The sequence below is a fragment of the Salvelinus sp. IW2-2015 genome, linkage group LG13 (assembly GCF_002910315.2).
Source record: "Salvelinus sp. IW2-2015 linkage group LG13, ASM291031v2, whole genome shotgun sequence".
NCBI classification, from domain to species: Eukaryota; Metazoa; Chordata; class Actinopteri; order Salmoniformes; family Salmonidae; genus Salvelinus; species Salvelinus sp. IW2-2015.
Window position 1 is genome coordinate 46,659,430 of NC_036853.1, and position 18,144 is coordinate 46,677,573.

Consider the following 18,144-nt stretch of genomic DNA (forward strand, 5'->3'; position numbering starts at 1 on the left):
TAAAAACGTAACGGTTCCATATTCCACTGAAAGATAAACGTTTTTTGTTTTCGAAATGATAGTTTTCCAGATTTGACCATATTAATGACCTAAGGCTCGCATTCTGTGTGTTTATTATATTATAATTGAGTCTATGATTTATTATTGATAGAGCAGTCTGACTGAGCGGTGTAGGCAGCAACAGGCTCATAAAGCATTCATTCAAACAGCACTTTACTGCGTTGCCAGCAGCTCTCAGCAATGCTTGAAGCACAGCGCTGTTATGATTTCAAGCCACATAACTCCTGAGATTAGGGCAATACTATAGTGCCTATAAAAATCCAATAGTCAAAGAGGTATATGAAATATAAATGGTATAGAGAGAATAGTCCTATAATCCTATAATACCTACAACCTAAAACTTCTTAACTGGGAATATGAAGACTCACGTTAAAAGGAACCACCAGCTTTTATATGTTCTCATGTCTGAGCAAGGAACTTAAACGTTAGCTTTTTTACATGGCACATATTGCACTTTTACTTTTCTCCAAAACTGTGTTTGCATTATCTAACCAGAATAGAAAGAGTGGGAGCCGGTACGCAACTGAGCAACGAGCAGGACAAGTAATTAGAAGTGTCTAGTTGGGAGAACAGACGCCTCCCAAGTCTCAACTGGCAACTTTCATTAAATAGTACCTGCAAAAACACCAGTCTCAACGTCAACAGTGAAGCAGTCGACTCTCAGGATGCTGCCTTCTAGGCCGAGTTCTCTGGTCCGAGTGTCTGTTCTTTTGCCATCTCAATCTCTTTTCTTTTTATTGGCCAGGCTGCAATATGGCTTTTTCTTCGCAAACTCCTTAGAAGGCCCAGCACGTATTTTATCGAACGGGTGGCAACCCTAAGTCTAAATATTGCTGTTACATTGCACAAACTTCAATGTTATGTTGTAATTATGGAAAATTCTGGCAAATTAATTACGGTCTTCGTTAGGAAGAAATGGTCTTCACACAGTTCGCAACGAGCCAGGCGGCCCAAACTGCTGCATATACCCTGACTCTGCTTGCACTGAACCCAAGAGAAGTGACACAATTTCCCTAGTTAATATTGCCTGCTAACATTAATTTCTTTTAACTAAATATTCAGGTTTAAAAATATATACTTGTGTATTGATTTTAAGAAAGGCATTGATGTTTATGGTTATGTACATTGGTGCAACGATTGTGCTTTTTTTGCGAATGCGCTTTTATTAAATCATCACCCCTTTGGTGAAGTTGAAGTAGGCTGTGATTCGATGATAAATTAACAGGCACCGCATTGATTATATGCAACGCAGGACAAGCTAGTGAAACTAGTAATATCATCAGCCATGTGTAGTTAACTAGTGATTATMTTAAGATAGATTTTTTTTTATAAGARAAGTTTAATGCTAGCTAGCAACTTACCTTGGCTCCTTGCAGCCACCAGGTCCTTTTGATGCTGCACTCGCGTAACAGATGGTCAGCCTGCCACGCAGTTTCCTCGTGGATTGCAATGTAATCGGCCATAATCAGCYTCCAAAAACAACGATTACCGATTGTTATGAAAACTTGAAATCGGCCCTGATTAATCGGTCAACCTCTAGTGCACACTGCCAGATAGTGTGTTGTTTGAACAGGTATTAAGTTAATGTTGACGATTTACTGCCACCTGCACTTATGGAATGTTTACTCACGAGTATAATTKATTTGCTGATCAAAGATCCTTCCTGATGACCTGAAAAGAAGTATGTGATCCTTCCTTGTCCCACCGTGTTGACTGCTTCAAAACGGTGTACGTCCTCAATAGCTTTGCCCATGCTAAAACAGGATTTTGGGCACTAGAGTCCTCTATCTATCTCTGTGGTACATCCTCATTTATCGGTCATAACGGAGCTTGTGCGACTTCCCTGTGATGTTATCCAATTCAACTCATGTACCTGTAATAACCTCCTCTCTTTTTGTGTCAGTCTGCAGATGTTGTGGCGGCAGGTTCTGGAGGATCGTCTCTGGTCAAGCWGGAGAGGACTGAAGGAGAGGACCCACAACACAGCAGAGACATCCAAACTGGAACAGCGGCTGGAGTGGCGCCCCRTGTWYCCACGGGGGACCACGCGACCGCCGTGCAGCCCAGGACCCGACGCATCATCACAGAGGTCAATGGAACGCTGAACGCCATCGTCAAGTCAGAGACAGACACAGAGACTTTAACTGTGACACAAAGGCTCTTACACACAGGATCTGACCACAGATCAGACCCAGAGAGACTGGGGCTGGGACCACTGGGCTGTCCTCCTGCTCCCAGTTCAGAGTATTTACTTTACGGTAACCCAAGCCCGAGGACAGTTCATTCCCATCAGGTCTCAGCTGACGCGTTACAGACTGGCAACGATCCGTCTTGTTCTTACACTACAGAGATGGACCCTGACAACATGCCRTTGGGTTTAGAGACACAGACTGATCTGTCTAGAGYSGACTGGAACCSSTACAGTAGTAGTGTYTACTCTAAAGGGTGCCTAGATAAGAAAGGGGAAGGTCTGGTCGTAGATGAGGTGACTGTGAAAGTGGAGGGCGACGTTCCTCCCACATGGAATGTAGATGGTGACCTAAGAGATGGACACTCACAGGGAAGAGATTTCTTAGATTACAGGGAATGCTTAGAAACTAATCCAAATGTCACAACTCACTCCCCTTTAAMCGCGCTCAGAGATCGCGACCTCGTGTCCACATCGATGGGGCCTTCCGATTCACACAACTGCCTTTTTGATCAGGTATTGACCTCAAATGACAGGGCRASAGCCCAGGCTCAGGGAGGGGCAGCCACATCAGGCAATGTTAAAGAGAAACGGTTCCTCTGCATGTTCTGTAACAAAGGCTTCAGCTGCCCCCAGAAAGTGAAGATCCACCAGAGGATCCACACAGGGGAGAAACGCTTCAGGTGTACCCAGTGTCATATGCGCTTRGTCCAGGCTGGTGACCTGAAGAGGCACCAGAGGGTCCATACAGGGGTGAAACCCTTCAGCTGTACCCAGTGTAATATGCGCTTCGCCCAGGCTGGCCACCTGAAGAGGCACCAGAGGGTCCACACAGGGGAGAAACCCTACAGCTGCCTCCACTGTGAGAAGAGGTTCTCCCGCCAGGACCAGCTGAAGATGCACCTGAAGGTCCACACGGGAGAAAAGCTGTTTGCTTGTACACACTGAGCTACCTCAGCATACACCAGCAGAAAAAACATTCCACTATAGAGCATAGAAAGTAACCATTCCACTCGATAGCTTCTGACGTTTAGATCAAACCCTGCATTAAGACTAAGATACATTTTCATTGTTGTCTGCAGAAAAGATCGACAGATGCGTTTGGAATAACGACAGTAACAGAATCAGTGTTGAATATTCCTGGGTAGAATATTGCATCCAGAAATTGTCTGACATATATAAGGCATATTTAAGCCTAAAAAGTCAAATCAAATTGTATTTGTCACATGCTTCGTAAACAACAGGTGTAGACTAACAGTGAAATACTTACGGATCCTTTTCCAACAATGCAGAGTTAAAGATGATTTTTTTTTAAAGTAATAAGAGTAAAAAATAGACAGAGAATAACAATAACGAGTAAAATAACATGGCTAAATACAGGGAGTACCAGCACCGAGTCGATGTGCAGGMGTACGAGGTAATTGAAGTAGCTATGTACATATAGTTAGGTACTAGGCCTTACAGATAATTATGTGTGGGGCACAGAGATGGGGTAGTAATTTAAAAATCATGTTAAACACTATTATTGCACAAAGTGTCCACACACAGTGTCRGTATTATGTGACTTGTTAAGCACATTTTTTGTCCTGAACTTATTTAGGCTTGCKATAACAAAATGGTTGAATACTTATTGACTCAAGACATTTAAACTTWAKATTTTTCTAAAATTTGTAAACATTTCTAAAAACATAATACCCATTGCCATACCAAGCGGTGAGGCAGCCAGTCAAGATGCTCTCAATGGTGCAGCTGTAGAACTTTGAGGATCTGAGGGGTCCATGCCAAATCTTTTCAGCCTCCTGAGGGTGAAGAGGCATTGTCGTGCCCTCTTCACAACTGTTGGTGTGTTTGGACCATGATAGATCCTTAGTGATTTGGACACCGAGGAACTTGAAGCTCTCGACCTGCTCCACTACAGCCCCGTCGACGTGAATCGGGGCTTGCTCGGCAATCCGTTTCCTGTAGTCCACGATCAGCTCCTTTGTCTTGCCGACGTTGAGGGAGAAGTTGTTGTCCTGGCACGACACTGCAAGGTCTATGACCTCCTCCCTATAGGCTGCCTCATCGGTGATCAGGTGTACCACCGTCGTGTCGTCAGCAAACTTAATGAGGGTGTTGAAGTTGTGGGTGAACAGGGAGTAAAGGAGGGGACTAAGCATGCACCCCTGAGGTGCCCCCGTGTTGAGATCAGTGTGGCGGATGTGTTGTTACCTACCCTTCTGGTTGGGATATGTACGTACGGTCACTGTGGGGATGACGTCGTCGATGCACTTATTTATGAAGCTGGTGATCAATGTGGTAAACTCTTCAAACAGTCCTGTAGGTTAGCATGCCCTTCATCGTACCACTTCCCGGACCACTTGCACTTGTAGTTCCCGTTTGAGTTTTTGCTTGTGTGCAGGTATCAGGAGGATAGAGTTATGGTCAGATTTGCCAAATGGAGGGTGAGGTAGAGCTTTGTGTTTCTGTGTGTGGAGTAAAGCTAATCTAGAGTTTTTTTCACCTCCAGTTTCATTAGGTAAAACGGATTTCAGTTTCACTGCATTAAAATCACCGGCCACTAGGAGCGCCGCTTCTGGATGAGCATTTTCTTGTTTGCTTATGGCCCTATACAGTTTGCATCGGTTTGTGCTGTTGAATAGACAGCTACGAAAAATATAGATGGAAATTCTCTTAGTAAATAGTATGTTCTACAGCTTATGAGGTATTCTAACTCAGGCGAGCAGAATCTTGAGACTTCTTTAATATTAGAGATCACGCACCAGCTGTTGTTAACAAAGACACACCTCCCCCCTGAGTTTACCCGAAGCTGCCGTTCTGTCCTGCTGATGCATAGAAAAACCAGCCAGATGTATATTATCCATGTCCTTGTTCAGCCAGGACTCAGAGAAACATAGGATATTACAGTTCTTCAGGTCCCGTTGATAGGATYGTCTCGAACAGAGCTCYTCCAGTTTGTACTRCAGTGATTGTACGTTCGCCAATAGAACAGAGAGTAGATGCGGTTTATTCACTCGGCGACGCAGTTTCATCAGGGTGCCTGCAAGTCAGCCTGGCTTACGCCGCCGCCTCTTTCTCCTCTGAGTCTCTGGGATTATGGCCTGGTCAGGGGTAAGCAATATGTCCCGTGCCGCCGACTCATTGAAGTAGAAATCTTCATCAAAATCAAGGTTAGTGATCYCTGTTCTGATGTCCAGAAAACTATTTTCGATCATAAGAAATAATGGCAGAAACATTATGTACTAAAAAAGGTAAGGTCAGCTAAAAGAAAAACACAAAATAGCGCAATTGGTCAGGAGCCCGTAAAACGGCATCAATACAATCCAGTAGGGCTGTAATGGTATTGTATTCGTACACCTCGGTTCGGTCTGCACTGTGAACCCGAACGAATACATAGGCCTAATGGCTTCACAGTCGATTATAACTGCGATGGACAGAGATTGTGGATAAAAAGTTAATAGTATGTTCTCAACTGGAATAGCCTATGCAGAGTGGCGGATGTAGCTTGTTGGCCAATCACAAGTCATTAAAGCGCCACAACAGTCATAGAGTCTCCTTGTGGGGCTAAGCAAATTAAGTAAGCACTCCTTACTTGCRACTGACAGGGCGACATGGGGACGGCGGAACATAGCTGGTCGAGGAGGGCTCCCAGCTGACTTTGTTGACACTCCTCAATCCTTCTTTCTGTAAATATGTTACCCATATTTAGTGGTGGCTGTTACAGATTTCCCTGCCTGTGAGTTTTATAACTCCACCCCATCCCCCAGACTGTGCCAGAGAGACTTAGGGATCATAAACTGTCTCCCCWAACTCCCAGTGACTTCTGCTACCAGGCCACCGATAGGTTGCTAGGGGGCAGGACACCTGACAGTCCTTCTGCCTGCTCAGGTCAGAGTCTCCTTAGTATCTCTTCAAGTGGACAAGAGTGATGTATTGCAGGGACAGAAAAGCACATCCATCTCATATGTCCTCTGGAAATAAAAGTTATTTAGTGTGTGTAACTCTGTGGGGTTGCCTTATTCCTCTGACTGGGAAAATCTACAGAGCGCATCACAGGTACMTCCTGTTTTAGCTTCTGTTTGTAAACAGGAAGCAGGAGCATAGTTATCATCTGATTTGCAGAAGGGGAGARGAGGGAGGGCCTTGTACGCTTGCTTGTGGGTTGAGTAACAGTGGTCTAGGACTTTATCGCCATGAGTGGCAAAGGACAAGTGTTGGTAGAAGTTGGYTATGGGGAATATCTTGTCCGAAAGCCATGTTTCAGAAAAAGAGAATATTGCAGTTACGAGAGTTCCGTTGGTAGCAAATCCATGATCGGAGTTCATCCATCTTATTATCAAGTGACTGGCCAATAGAATTGAGGGAAGTGGTGGCCGGTTWTCCCTTRGCCTTAGTCTCACCAGGGKGCCCGCTCTCATGCCTCMAGCCCGAAGATTGGGTCTTAGGTACACAAAGAGCCCTGGGCAGATGAGTCGAAGTCCGGAATTGAGGTTAATAACTGCCAATCTGATGTTCAAAAGTTCTTGTCAATCATAAGAAARGATAGTGAATACATTTAGTGTAAAAATGTAACAATTAACGCCAAAAGAATCACAAAATAGCAAAGTGYAAGTTGGAGCTTGCAAGACGGCAATCATACAGTACAGTACGGCACCATCTTTCATATTTTGGGCCTTCTTCTGACACCGCTTGATACAGAGGTCCTGGATGACGGGGAGCTCGGCCTCAGTCTGTTACATATTGTGTTTGTACTGTGAAGGCTATATGATGTTCTCAAATGCCTATTTRATTTTCTTCCATTCAACTACTTTATTTTTTCCCAAGACACTTTTAATGAGAATTTATGCAGTTTATCAAGTTCATGGAGTTGTGTAGTTTTCATATGTTGTATTTAACTTGTTTATGTTAAATAAACACAAAATGGAACTTTTCATTCTAAGACTCATTGAGACTGTGTTTATTATACATCTTTTGTGGATTTTTTTTTACACCGGGACACCAAATGAATCATTGTTTGTTGTCAGCGCGCTGGAGAGGTTTCAACCAACTCAATGAACCATAGTACACATGTCAATCAGGAGCTCTCCCTGGGCAGACCCAGCAGTTGTCTTATATACGGTTATACACAGACAAGTTATATTAGCATGATTTAGCATAATTAATTAATCATTACTGTTTTGTTTCATAATGTGACAGACCAACACCTCACGAAGCTTCTCTCTAAGCTGCGACCTTGAAACTGAGATATCTTTAGTTTGTTCTCAAAACAAGGTCTGGGTGTACTGCCAAATTGCAACTCCTGATAAGAGGAGGATTTGTTCAGTCAACCACTTGCATGAGCACAGAAATTGGTTTATAGAACAGCACATGAATAGAATACAGAAATGTGTTATATGAAAAGCACAAACATTAAAATTCCKWTTACACATCACATCTGACCTCACCCTATTCTGCATACACCGACAGRGAGTRTTAACTTAASGTTACTTTCATAACCCCGGTTCTCTTTSAAATACTTGTTTCGATATCACATATGGGGATTCGTCAGGATCACCAATACTCTTGGAAGGACCTATCAAAAGCGTCTATTGGAGACAGACAGGTATAGTGGCGAATAAGGTGAGGCCCTAACCTCCTTTATAAGGAGCCACTCTCCCACCCTTGGGTCATTCACAAGCATGCTTCTCTTCTGCCTTTGCGAGCAGGGAAATGCGATATTACATCTTACTCATATTATCAGGGAAGCAGGGTTATGAAAGTAACCTTACTTTCTCTTTCAAATACTTGTTTCATGTATCTCCTATGGTCAACTCCCATATGGCAAAACATGCTTTCTGAGGCCAGGGTAGTCCTTTTTTTTGTTGTTGAATTTTTTACCCCTTTTTCTCCCCAATTTCATGGTATCCAATTGGTAGTTACAGTCTTGTCTCATCGCTGCAACTCCCGTACGGATTCGGGAGAGGCAAAGTTCGAGAGCCGTGCGTCCTCCGAAACACAACCCAACCAAGCCGCACTGCTTCTTGACACAATGCCCGCTTAACCTGGAAGCCAGCAGCACCAATGTGTCGGAGGAAACACTGTACACCTGGCGACCACGTCAGCATGCACTGCGCCCTGCCCGCCACAGGAGTTGCTAGTGTGCGATGGGACAAGGACATCCCTGCCGGCCAAACCCTCCCCTAACCCGGASYYCGCTGGGCCAATTGTGCGCCGCCCTATGGGTCTCCCGGTCYCGGCCGGCTGCGACAGAGCCTGGACTCGAACCCAGAATCTCTAGTGGCACAGCTAGCACTGTGATGCAGTGCCTTAGACCACTGCWCCACTCGGGAGGCCCAGCCAGGGTAGTCCTAACATCAGCAACCCTCAGAGGCTCCGAAACTAAGGGAGTACGCACCAAGAAAATGCAAGAACAACCAGTCTGGAAAAAKCTCATAAAGTGAGGGGAAGCCCAATAAGTGATGCACAAAATCTAAGTTRAATGATGTCCCAAAAACAGTGACTAAAAGGTAAACTTCTCTGTATGAGAGGCCCCTTTTGGGCCCCTCCAATGACTGTCACCCTCACCATTATAAATCAATATAATAGTCCCGGCAGGATACCGTTGAAGAGAGACCTTTCGAGGGTGGCAAGCCCAATGAGRGAAAAGCATAACACCCTTGCCTGAGCTCTCGTTCAATCCGAGAAGATGCGCAATGCGCATACTGGACAATGATGGGGACGCCCTTCTGGGGAAGGTGACAGGCGAAAAGCCATAGGCTCCAAGGTGTCGACAATGAGAAAATGTCGACCTAGGCCAAAGAATGGGGTTAAGTACAGTACGTTAACCTGAAAGACCCTGGGCATTCTGCAGGCGCAAACAGTGGCTGGTAGAGCACAGTCCACACACTCMCTTAGGGACACCAGAAAGTATCTTKAACACAATAGACATGTCCCAAGATGACCTAAAGGCTTAGAGACTGTGAGTTAGCAACGTGCCCCCRTAGAAACGACATAACAGTTATGGATAAACTCTATTACTGTTCGTACCTTGGCTAGCCGAGAAAAGCGACTAGAGGACCTTAACAAACCATCTCTCCATCCTTGAAAAGTCCTGCAGGGAACATAAGACCATGGGAAACAGAGTGTAGGAAGGAACAATCTGTTTAGTCATACCACTAAACAGATAGTCATACCACTAAACTCAACAACTGTAAAACAGAGAGCGTGCATAAGGGAGCTGGCACTTACTTCCTTTAAAAAAAAAATATATATTACTGGCTCTGCCCTGAGGGCTAAAGCATCTGGGTGAGGTAAGYAAATTGCTTTGATCTCTTTGGTAAAAACCCTGCATGACGACAGGTGCCAGGACTGGTCGTGAGCAGGGTGTAGCCCCCGACCGGAAAGTCACTGGTCATCGAGGGGCTCGAAGATGAGGGGGAGGCASTATTACCTTGCTCCGTTTATACGGGAAAAGGAGGGTAGGCAACATAGGAGGAAAAGCATACAACATCACCCTATTTTCATGGGTGTGTCAGCTCTCTTACCCCAAATGGCGTGGTCACCGGTTTGGGGATGGGGTCTCCCAGGGCCCTCACAGGGTCATTGCTTCTACCAGGCTGCAGCAWGTCAGTCRGGATAGATGCGGGAAGCAGGCTTACCCAGGACAGAGCAGCCAGCGGCTGACCTACAACGTCAGGCAGTATAGCCGGAGGAAAAAGGAAACGACTGCTAAGTAACTGGTATGTCTTGGCCCTGCTCCATGGAGGAGGGTTGTCAAGAGGAAAAAGGAAACGACTGCAGCGCAGTATTCCTAATCCTGGGCGGTAGGACAGCTAAGTAACTGCTATTTCTTGGCCCTGCTCCATGGAGGAGGGTTGTCAAGAGCAAAGATACTTTTGCATATATAATGTATGTAGACACCTCTTCAAATTAGTGGATTTGGCTATTTCAGCAATACCCGTTGCTGACAGGTGTATAAAATCGAGCACACAGCCATGCAATCTCCATAGACAAACATTGGCAGTAGAATGGCCTTACTGAAGAGCTCAGTGACTTTCAACGTGACTTTCAACTTTCTGCCCTGCTAGAGCTGCCCGGCCAATTTGAAGTGCTTTTATTGTGAAGTGGAAATGTCTAGGAGAAACAACGGCTCAGCCGCAAAGTGGTAGGCAACACAAGCTCACAGAACGGGACTGCCGACTGCTAATGGCCGTAGCATGTCTGTCCTCGGTTGCAACACTCACTACCGAGTTCCAAACTGCCTCTGGAAGCAACGTGAGCAGCCACACACAAGCTTAAGATCACCATGCGCAATGCCAAGCGTCAGCTGGAGTGGTGTAAAGATGGCCGCCATTAGACTCTGGAGCAGTGGAAAGTCAGACAAATGAATCTCAGTTTTGTGAATTGCCAGGAAAATGCTACCTGCACGGTGRGGAAGAACTTGACTGGCCTGCACAGAGCCCTAACCTGAACCCCATCGAACAACTTTGGGATGAATTGGAACGCCGACTGCAAGCCAGGCCTAATCGGCTAACATCAGTGCCCAACCTCCCTAATGCTCTTGTGGCTGAATGGAAGCAAGTCCCCGCTGCAATGTTCTAACATGTAGTGGAAAGCCTTCCAAGAAGAGTGGAGGCTGATATAGCAGCAAAGGGGGACCAACTCCATATTAATGCCCATAATTTTGGAAGGAGATGTTCTACGAGCAGGTGTCCACATACTTTTGGTCATGTAGTGTATATCCTCAGCCACTAACTCCCGTAAAATGGGTAGGCAGAGCAGGCAGTGGCACGGTTGCGTGAACCAATCGCAGTAAATTCAGAACGAGGAAAATCTGAAGCTTTGTGGACTAGAGAGTACCAGATAGCTGTTTGGGGCTCTGGCGCCAGGTGAGGGAGCCGTCCCGTCCCCCTTCTTCTCTAAGACCCAGAAAGTAAAGTAAATAATTATTATATTGACTGATCTCTAGTTAAATGGAGAGGGTTCTCCATAACAGATCCAAGTCTCCTTTGCCATGTAGAGGAAAAACACATCTCAGAACCTAAAAAGGTCTGAGAGGGTTTCACAGTGAGCCCTGGAACTATGTTCTCCCATTGGACAGGGATGAAAATATGGTTAGGGTTCCCCTGCCTTGCAGTCCAGAGCAGTGGTTTTCAACTGGTGTGCCTTGAGGAACCCTCAGGTGTGCCCCAAAACTTTTCCTAATCTTGAAAAAATAATGGAACACTCACTTATAAACGTGACCTGTGGAATGCAAATGTAATTTTGACTTGAGGGCACCAGTGCTGCTCAGATAATATTTTGAATGGRACATAGTTACATCAGCATCGTTGTTTCAAGTCCAGTGTGGTCAGGCTGTTATATTTGAATCATTCATGAGCAAAGTAATTGCGAGAACCATTATTAGCACAGGCAAGTCTGATAATTAGGCTTAGCTCTACCAGAGCCTCTGCCATAGAAACAAACGGAGCATGGCTTTGTGTCGGTGGTTTCACCGACTCCAGCTCAAACCATTAAAAACTAAAGACCTATTTTACCAGAGCTACATTAATTMATTTATTCTTAAAGGGGTACACACAAATTAATCATTATGAGTAAGGAACTATACAAACTATGACAATTGTTCAAACAAGCCCCATTTAATCTATAATGGGGATGGTTAAACACTCCATGTTGAAAGTGTGTTTATTATCTCTGTGTGTGTGTGTGTGTGTACGTACCTGAGGGAATGTATGTCTGTGTAATCTGTATCACCTGTCTCTTCCAGGAGGAGGGTCCAGAGGTGCTGCTGGTGAAGGAGGAGGGGTGTGAGGAGGGTCTGGGGAACCCTGAGGGGACCATGGTCATGGAAAACAARCAAACTAAACCTCCTCCTGAACCCAGAGGAACCAGCTGAGCAGCACAGGACTACACACAGTCTCACTGAGATGATCCCCATTAGCCGACGCCAATGCGCGACATGTAATCTTAATGGGATCCGACACTTAAAAAAAAACAATTATTTAACCAGGAAAGTCAGTTAAGAACAAAWTCTKATTTACAATGATGGCCTACACCGGATGACGCTGGGCCAATTGTGCGCCGCCCTATGGGACTCCTAATCATGGCCTGTTGTGATACAGCCTGGAATCGAACCAGGGTGTCTGTAGTGACGCCTCAAGCACGGAGATGCAGTGCCTTAGACCGCTGTGCCACTCGGGAGCCCATAACGAAAAAGACTACAATTTACATACATTTAAAAACATTAACATGTAATGTATGTGTGTGCATCTATCAGTTACACATACATGTTCAGTACATACACACAACAAGTAGGTCACATGAGGTAGGCGTCATGCCATAAGGTGTTGCTTCATTCGTTTTTTGATCATCTAGACAGGTGGAGACCTGTTCCTCGATCAGGACTTCTACTCAGAGACTCTTTGTGGCTACGGGCCCAGGTCTTGAATCATTTTGCATTAAGTGTGGGACCATGTCTTTGAATGATCAAACCATTAAAGTGTCAAGTAATCAAATCAACTAACATGTTTGAATAGTATCAAATCAACTAACACATTTGAATAGTATCAAATCAACTAACACGTTTGAATAGTATCAAATCAACTAACATGTTTGCATCGTACTCATAGCAGTCCCTCATTGCCCAATCAGAAGATGCTCCATAGCAGGGTGCTCATATCAGATTTCTTGATCCAACATCCTCTCACTCTGTATCTCTTACAGTCAGTAGACATGGAGGATGGGAAGCCTGATCTGCTGCTYGTCAAAGAMGAGAKAATAGAAGATGGACCAGAGAACATTGACCTGCTGAGTGGACTAAAGATGGGGGAGCATCTTAGCTTCCCGCCAACCATCTGCAGGAAGAGGTTTAACCCATAACAGGTGCTTCCTTCAGCCTGCCTTCTATAGGATCTATCAACTGGAACATGGACCCTGCGACAACACAGACACTCTCTGGCCTTCATRCTCCTCACASTCTCCTCATGTTAAACCAGACCTCAGACAATGCCAGTGCCTCAACGCTAAGTAGCTACACAAGCCCTTTGACAAATAACAGTAGTAGACACGGAATCATTGAAGGTGGCAGCACCAAAGAGAAGCGAATTGGCTGCCACCTGTGCCAGGCTAGTTTCTCCCACTTGTCCAACCTGAAGAGGCACCAGAGGGTCCACACAGGGGGGAAATCCTACAGCTGGCCCCAGTGTGAGAAGAGGTTCAGCACCAGGTGATGATGCCCCCGAAGGTCCACACGGGAGAGAGGTCGTTTACTTGTACTCACTGCYGGAAGAGGTTCTCAGAGAGGAGCTACCTCAGGATACACCAGCAGAAAATGCACAAAGCCCATGTACAGAGTATAGTGACATGTAATGTAGTACTAGCTAGTTTGTTTGTAGTTAATTCTGTTGGTTTTGGATGTAGTAGGAAACTGGATGAGGTGAACTGAGGAAAMAATGAGTATGATGAGACAGAGTAGATTATATGGTGATGGTTGGTGTGATGGTGTCTGTAAAGATGCTTCACTGATGAAGAGTGACAAACTGTGGCTCTTTAGATTGATACTGGTGTTTTATAGTCAGATAATGATAGTGCCTTAATTCATGTTTACTTGACATTAATTAGTGAAGCTGTGTGTAATGTAATGTTGAACCTTTTCCAAAGTATCCTAAAACTAATTTTATCAAAGCGAGGGTACCAGATTTACAGAAAATAGTGTTACCATAGTGAGAAAAGTTATTCTTGTCACGTATCATTTTGTGCAATAAAAGTACTGTACTTCACGTTATGTGAGTGTATGACTATTTTGTTTAAATTAAATACAAAATCAACYTACTTTTTTGTTGTTGATAATTTTAGGGACTGAGTTTCCCTTCTCTCAGTCGAACCAAAACATTATACTGCATTCTTAAATCAACACATATGGAAAAAAAATTATATTAAACTCCAATGTTATGTACTTGAATCACAGTGTTAGAGATGGGCTTGAGTGTGGTTAACATTTTATAATATCATGTTTGTGTGTAGAGCAGAGTTTCTTATATAATCCTTTATGCTTTTCTGTACAATTTGTGTTTACAGTTTGCAGTCCATGAGGATCTGCTGATATCCAGTGTTACTACTSGGAGAGACTGGACCTCTGAGGTGGCTGGTCACAAACCAGGACCCAACCGCGAGGGACAGAGACTCCACCACAACCACCACACAGAACACAACCAGTGGACAGGTGGACTGAACAACCTCGGTCTCTCTGATGACCGCCAGGACAGAGGTTCCAGTCAGGGATCKKGTCTGCAGCCCAGACCCTTCTCTTCACAGTCTCAGTYCAGGGATGAAGCAGGGCCTGGYGCTGATAGGAACAGGAGGGTCTATCTATATGATACAAACACCACAGTATCCATGATGAACAGAACAGGTCACTCTGGGCTTCAGCCTTCACAGAGTGTGGTGGGAGACCCCCCTGGTGGTAGTCTATCAGCAAGTCTGTCTTCTCCTTCAGGATCTCATCTAATGTCTGGTGACTGGGTTAATAGAAGGCCTGGGCCTGGGTCTAGCCTTCCTCAGCTACCTCACCAATACAGACAGGGTCAGGATGAGCGTTCACCATGAGAGGTACCTAGCCTATAACAAAGCACACAATCCCAACAACACCCAAACAATGACTAGAGGTCAAGGAGGGAGCTCAAAGACTAACCACCGGAGGGTGGTGGCTCCTGCCTCTACCTCCTCTGGTGTCATTCACAACGTGGAGAGGCCCTTCAAGTGTAAGCTGCATTTAAAAGATCTTCTCCTTCCTGAGTAACCTTATCAGACATAGGAGTGTCCACAAGGGGAAGAAATTGTGGCAGTGTGGCTTGAGATTATTTAATTTAACTAGGCAAGTCAGTTAAGAACAAATTCTTATTTACAATGACGGCTTACCCCGGCCAAACCCTAACGACGCTGGGCCAATTGTGCACCACCCTATGGGACTCCCAATCACGGCCGGATGTGATACAGCCTGGAATCGAACCAGTGCTAGAGGCGTCAACCGTTAATATTTTCTAGTGATGAAGACATGGATGTCCCAGGGTGGGGGYAGCAAAATGGGTCAACTTTGAGCATCTCTATCTCCTGAATGTTCTGGCATTCAGGTCCAAAAAGTCACTTTCTGACCACTTGGGCAAATATGTATGGTAAGTTATATTCAATCAAAAGGGGTGTAGTCAACAAGTGATTGAAATCAAATGGAACAACCCCTTTGTTTAGGATGGTAATAGAGCTCACCAGCTTGTAGTCCTAAAAAACTGAAAATAGTTACCTCTGGTTCGTTCAGCCATTCCTATGGGGGGGGGGGAATGGGGTTTTGGGATAAAAGGTGAAAATATGGTCTGAGGTTGATAAGTTTTGGAGATATTTTACATTTTGTTCTATGAGATATCATCTGTCAGGTAATWTGACCTTTATGAATCCTTTGTGATTGTTTTGATTACATAAATGCTTCAGAATTCCCCAAAAGTGATGTTAGCTGATGAATCAGATCTCCTAAGCCTCAAGTCTGCTCTGATCTTGAAATATACTGATGAATGTGTAATGTCACAAGSAGTACCGTATTTAAAAGAACAGCGCGCATACGCTTTTCATTTAACCACACCCCTGAGCTATAACATCCTTTCACCTCAGTGTAAACGGAAGTAAACAGTGACCAAGGAAATTTCCACGTTACAGTTTTTATTTTTGTTATTTATACGATTTTTGACACCATGGAACTCTAAATATGACTCGTTTAACTGCACAGCATCACATACTTACCCCATGTAGTCTTTAATTCGCTTTGCAAACAGGACTTGGTTGTTAAATGTTATCTAGGTAACGCTAGCTAGCAGCTAAGGGTTAACTAACAATGGCTAACGGTATGGTTTTTCACACTCAAATAGCCTCCATTATGGAGGTGCTAGCGAATGCAGCCGTGGCAGAGGTCTGRAAACTCGTAGATGACGACTATGCAGTGTTTCGTTTGGAAATAACTCAAAGCCAGAAAGAAAACAGGGSATTGCGGAGGAAACTACAGCTACTGGAACTGAAGGTGGCACGGGAGCGCGCAGAGAGGACAATGCGAGAGCGCGTCCACGCCAGTCCCAGAAGTGTCAAGATTGTCGACGCATACAGAGGAATGGCAAGAGGTACATTTAGCWGAATAGTCCGGGAGCAGAATAGTCCAGGCGATATATGAAAATGATGTTCACTTTTTCATAAAGCATATAATTTGCAACACTTGTACAATTTGGGGCCCAGAACATTTCAATACTATCCAGCTGCAGCCCTAAAGTATAGCCTGTGACTAAAACTAGCCTGTCAACAAAACCAATACTATCGCCATCTACTTGTATGTGGTAGGGATTAAGGATGATTCTACATCAAAAAAAAATTATTCGTATTTTATGACTACAGAAGTAGAAAACAAATTCATTAAAAAAAACACCGATTTACTCAGGACACCYTCGCGTTTGATCACAATCACGTATATTTATGCAATACATTTTCCAAAATGGATGTATAGAAAACTTACAATGATGTGTATGTCCAAAATAATCCGTTTGAAGTACTGAAAATGACAAAAACAAACACATTAAAATTAACTCAGTGGAAACGTATCTGAGTTCTTGATAAATTGATGAGGACATTCAATTATTAATCATGTAGAACAGTGGTATGATATGCCATAACAATTTTAGCAATTGTATTTCTCTTGCAGTGTAGACAATTGGGTTCATATGAGAAAAATAAGTCTGAAAACAGTTTCTGCATGAGTAAATATTTACACTTAAAGATGATGATAACAGGTTATAGCTATAAACATGCCAGTCTAGTGGTTTTAAAGGCAGCGGTAGGGCTGAAATGTTAAACCTACAGTAACAGTGAGGTTTTCCCTTTTGCCTCTAAAACAGAATCAAAGTTACAACAATACCTAAAAAACMAATCAGAAAACTGTCACATACTGACAATGTATCAATGTATCTTACCGCTATGACAAACATAGCTCACTTTTTCGATCCACAAAATCTTACAGTATGAACATGTATATGTTAACCCTAATGTCKATTTTTAAAATACACTCAATCCTTCTTCAACAAAAAGAATGAAGATAAGATACATGACAGAGATGATAGAATCCATCTTCTCTTTTCTTCCCTTACCATTCACAGCAAAGATTATTCCTGCTATTCAATCAATCAGGGACGGGTGAGAACAAAAGGACAAACTAAAGAGCTCTCAAACAATATAGTTTTGGCCGTGGAGAAAGGAGACGGGGCAGAMATGAGTTTAGCTTCTGAAGACACCACTGCACTGCGTTCCGGCCTGGCTGGCTAATTGCCTKCTGCTATGCGGAACCAATCTACTTGATTTTGTGGTAGAGGGTGAGGGAGGAGGAGAATGCGTGGATGTCGTCAATGAGRGTTGCGTTGGCRAGCATGGGCGAGGTGGGAAGGTCAGCTTGGACACTTCTCTGTAGGATAAAGTGGAGGTCTTAGGGGTCTTGGTCCTCTTCCCCCTATGCAGGGCTCGGGTTGGGGCCACAGCTGCTCTGCCTGGTTGTTCTCCTCTCCAAAGCCTACCACCTGACAGAAAGAGAGAGAGACACACACATACTTAAAACAGGAAATAGAGATTTCAAACTTAAATGGGACATTCTGGTGCACTGAATTTAACAGACAATTTTAAGTTATTTAATATTCTAATGACTTATCAGCCAAGATCCATAATCACAAAAGGAGGTTAGTGTCCACATGAAGCACAAGAGAAGTTGCATGTGTTGTCACAAAGGGCCTTGAAGTAAGCATGTAGACAGGTGTCTGCCCACATGAAAAAATACTACAGTTTACTGTACAGTAAACAACCTTTTTTTAACTAGGCAAGTCCAGTTAAGAACAAATTCTTATTTA

At 44.2% G+C, this 18,144-nt stretch overlaps 1 protein-coding gene and 1 pseudogene across 1 annotated transcript in view; both read left to right on the forward strand.

Moving 5' to 3' along the window:
* Positions 1-7,181, forward strand: part of LOC112081208 (zinc finger protein Xfin-like) — a 76,637-nt pseudogene extending 69,456 nt beyond the window's left edge.
* An 8,708-nt stretch (positions 7,182-15,889) lies between these two features.
* Positions 15,890-18,144, forward strand: part of LOC139028481 (uncharacterized) — a 33,835-nt gene continuing 31,580 nt past the window's right edge. Inside the window, exon 1 of the mRNA XM_070446017.1 lies at positions 15,890-16,383. Within this exon, the coding sequence (XP_070302118.1) occupies positions 16,104-16,383 (280 nt within the window). The 5' untranslated portion in view covers positions 15,890-16,103. The remainder of the gene's footprint in view (positions 16,384-18,144) is intronic.